Source organism: Aegilops tauschii, chromosome 7, assembly GCF_002575655.3.
Source record: "Aegilops tauschii subsp. strangulata cultivar AL8/78 chromosome 7, Aet v6.0, whole genome shotgun sequence".
Classification (NCBI taxonomy): domain Eukaryota; kingdom Viridiplantae; phylum Streptophyta; class Magnoliopsida; order Poales; family Poaceae; genus Aegilops; species Aegilops tauschii.
Window position 1 is genome coordinate 44411174 of NC_053041.3, and position 2616 is coordinate 44413789.

The window sequence follows — 2616 nt, forward strand, 5'->3', positions numbered from 1 at the left end:
CATAAGTTGTTGGTGCACATAAGTGAGCCTAGATATTTTAGGTTTTGTGCTTGACAAATTAAACGCTAGTTTTATTCTGCATTTGTTCAAGCCTAAACCGTAATTATGTTAATGCACTAATTCACCCCGCCCCCACTAGGCGACATCCACGATCTTTCAATACAAGTACTCCCCCGCCCGAATTACGTCCTGAAAATGGATAGAAATGGATGTATCTAGAACTAAAAATATGTCTAGATACATCCATTTCTGCGACAAATAATTTGGGACGGAGGGAGTATATACTAAACATATCCTTAGCCCGTATGAATTTTCATTGATGACAACAGGAACGGAAAGAAATTCTAAAGAGATTTTAGTCTAAACATATCCAAAGCCGGTTGATAAGTTTCCAGAAAAACAATCGATCAAGAGTGCGTTTCCTGCCTATTTTGTATCCTCTATAATGTATCAGGACATGCTTTCACACCAATGGTTCAATATTTAGACGGAATACTAGTACACACCAGGATAAGGCGTCAATAAATCTTTACCTTTTTCATTCCTCATTCTAAATAGATTGATACATGAAACATACCAGTATATATATGCCCATATATGCATCCAAAGATTCATCGAGCAAACAAGCAAACACTCCAGCCTACCATTGCACCCATCCCACAACCTTGTCAACTCTTCTCTTTGAAATGGATAATGTGGTAGTGTTGATTGTCGGCACTGGGCCAGCAGGCCTTGCAACAGCAGCATGACTTAGCCAATTCTCAATTCCCTATCTCATTGTCGAGCGTGAAAGTTGCAGCGCGTCGCTTTGGTCCAACCGCGCCTACGATCGCCTCAAGCTGCATCTTCCAAAGGAGTTCTGTGAGTTGCCACACATGTCATACCCACTAGATGCTCCAACATACATACCAAAAACCTTGTTTGTGAAGTACTTGGATGACTATGTAGAGCGTTTCAATATTCAACCCAAGTATCTCACTAGTGTGGAGTCATCCACATTTGACGATGACAAAAAATGTTGGTCCATCATGGCACATGACATGGCAAAGAGCACAATAGTCAGGTTCACAGCAAAGTTTCTTGTTGTGGCAAGTGGTGAGAATAGTGCAGAGAATATTCCAATGATCCCCGGACTGCAAAGTTTTCCGGGTGATGTCGTCCACTCCTCAAGCTACAAGTCAGGCAAGAGCTACTCTGGCATGAATGTATTGGTCATTGGATCTGGCAACCCTGGAATGGAATTTGCTTATGACCTTGCGGCCTATGGTGCCAATACTTCAGTCATTATACGAAGCCCGGTATGTACACGCACTATATATTATTTTTTGACCTGGAAACACTAGGGAATCCCCCACCCCCACCCTATGGGCACTATATATTTTCTGTGGGTACATGGCAATTTCTTATTATAACCACCACTAGATGGATGCATTTTTCAGAGTTATTACTAGAAATTATGTCATGGTATAAAGCGATAGATTGTTTTATAACATGCACAAACAACTAAGCAATTAGACGAACTACACCGAAAAATTAACTCTTGAAAGAAGATGATTCTATGAAATTTTATTCGATGATGCAGGCTTCAAAAGAGATGTGACATGTTTTGTGGTTGCAGATTCATGTAATGACAAAGGAACTAATCCGGTTGGGGATGACACTTGCTCGCCGCCTTCCACTGAATCTAGTGGATAAGCTCCTTGTGATGGCGGTGAATTTAATATTTGGAAACCTATCGAGGTATGGCATCAGAAGGCCAAAAATGGATCCAATGATCCTCAAGTCAAAAACCGGCCGATCCGCTGTTATTGATGTTGGCACTGTTGGGTTAATCAAAAAAGGTATCATCAAAGTAAGTATATCCTTAACATGACATAAATTTCATAACATATGTTGTCTTTATATGGCAAGTTATCAATATTCTATTTATCTCCTACAGGTACAGGGGAGCATTAGTAAGATCATGGGCGATATAGTTGAATTTCAATGCAGTAAAAAGATATCATTTGACGCGATTGTGTTTGCAACTGGATACAAAAGCACAGCAAATATATGACTCAAGGTAACAACATCGATGTTTGAATATGTCTGAGTTTGTTTTCTTGGTGCAACAATTGTTAAATGTGCTAACAAGCTCTATGTTATTTTTTTATCCCAGAATGGCGAGAGCATGTTAAATGGCAATGGACTGCCCATCAAAGAATATCCGAATCATTGGAAAGGCGAAAATGGGCTCTACTGTGCTGGGTTAGGAAGGAGAGGATTGGCTGGTATTGCAGCAGATGCCAAGAATATCGCCAATGGCATCAAATCAGTGATAGGCGCTATGTCCAGCTAAATTATCAAATAGTGAATGCGTCTTCGACAACGCGATGCCTTCCATCACTAGGCTCCTCAACAAGAGCAAGGATGAGATCCAATGATGGGGTAAGGCAGGGGCACAAGGACCGCGGGTTGTTCTTCACCAATCCTCGGATGTCCACTGAGTTGTATGATGTACTATAAAATTAACCTCCTAGGAGGACTATAACTTCCCCCCATCCTTTCAATGCAATGAAACGCATAGGTCATTTGTGTTTTCTCGATTTGTTTTTTTATCTTTTACAAGTAGTTTAC

The 2616-nt window shown here is 40.6% G+C and overlaps 1 protein-coding gene across 1 annotated transcript; it reads left to right on the forward strand.

Annotated features, from left to right (window-relative positions):
* Nucleotides 1–1028: 1028 nt before the first annotated feature.
* Nucleotides 1029–2338, forward strand: LOC141026740 (probable indole-3-pyruvate monooxygenase YUCCA11). The gene is made up of 4 exons (XM_073503587.1): nucleotides 1029–1298; nucleotides 1619–1852; nucleotides 1940–2017; nucleotides 2159–2338. The coding sequence occupies exons 1-4, from the start codon at nucleotides 1029–1031 to the stop codon at nucleotides 2336–2338; spliced, it is 762 nt and encodes a 253-aa protein (XP_073359688.1).
* Nucleotides 2339–2616: the final 278 nt, after the last annotated feature.

Coding starts and splice junctions, on each gene's coding strand:
- LOC141026740 (XM_073503587.1), top strand. CDS start 1,029: ATGGCACATGACATGGCAAAGAGCACAATAGTCAGGTTCACAGCAAAG. Junction 1,299..1,618: donor CAGTCATTATACGAAGCCCG/GTATGTACACGC, acceptor TTGTGGTTGCAG/ATTCATGTAATGACAAAGGA. Junction 2,018..2,158: donor AGATATCATTTGACGCGATT/GTGTTTGCAACT, acceptor TTTTTATCCCAG/AATGGCGAGAGCATGTTAAA.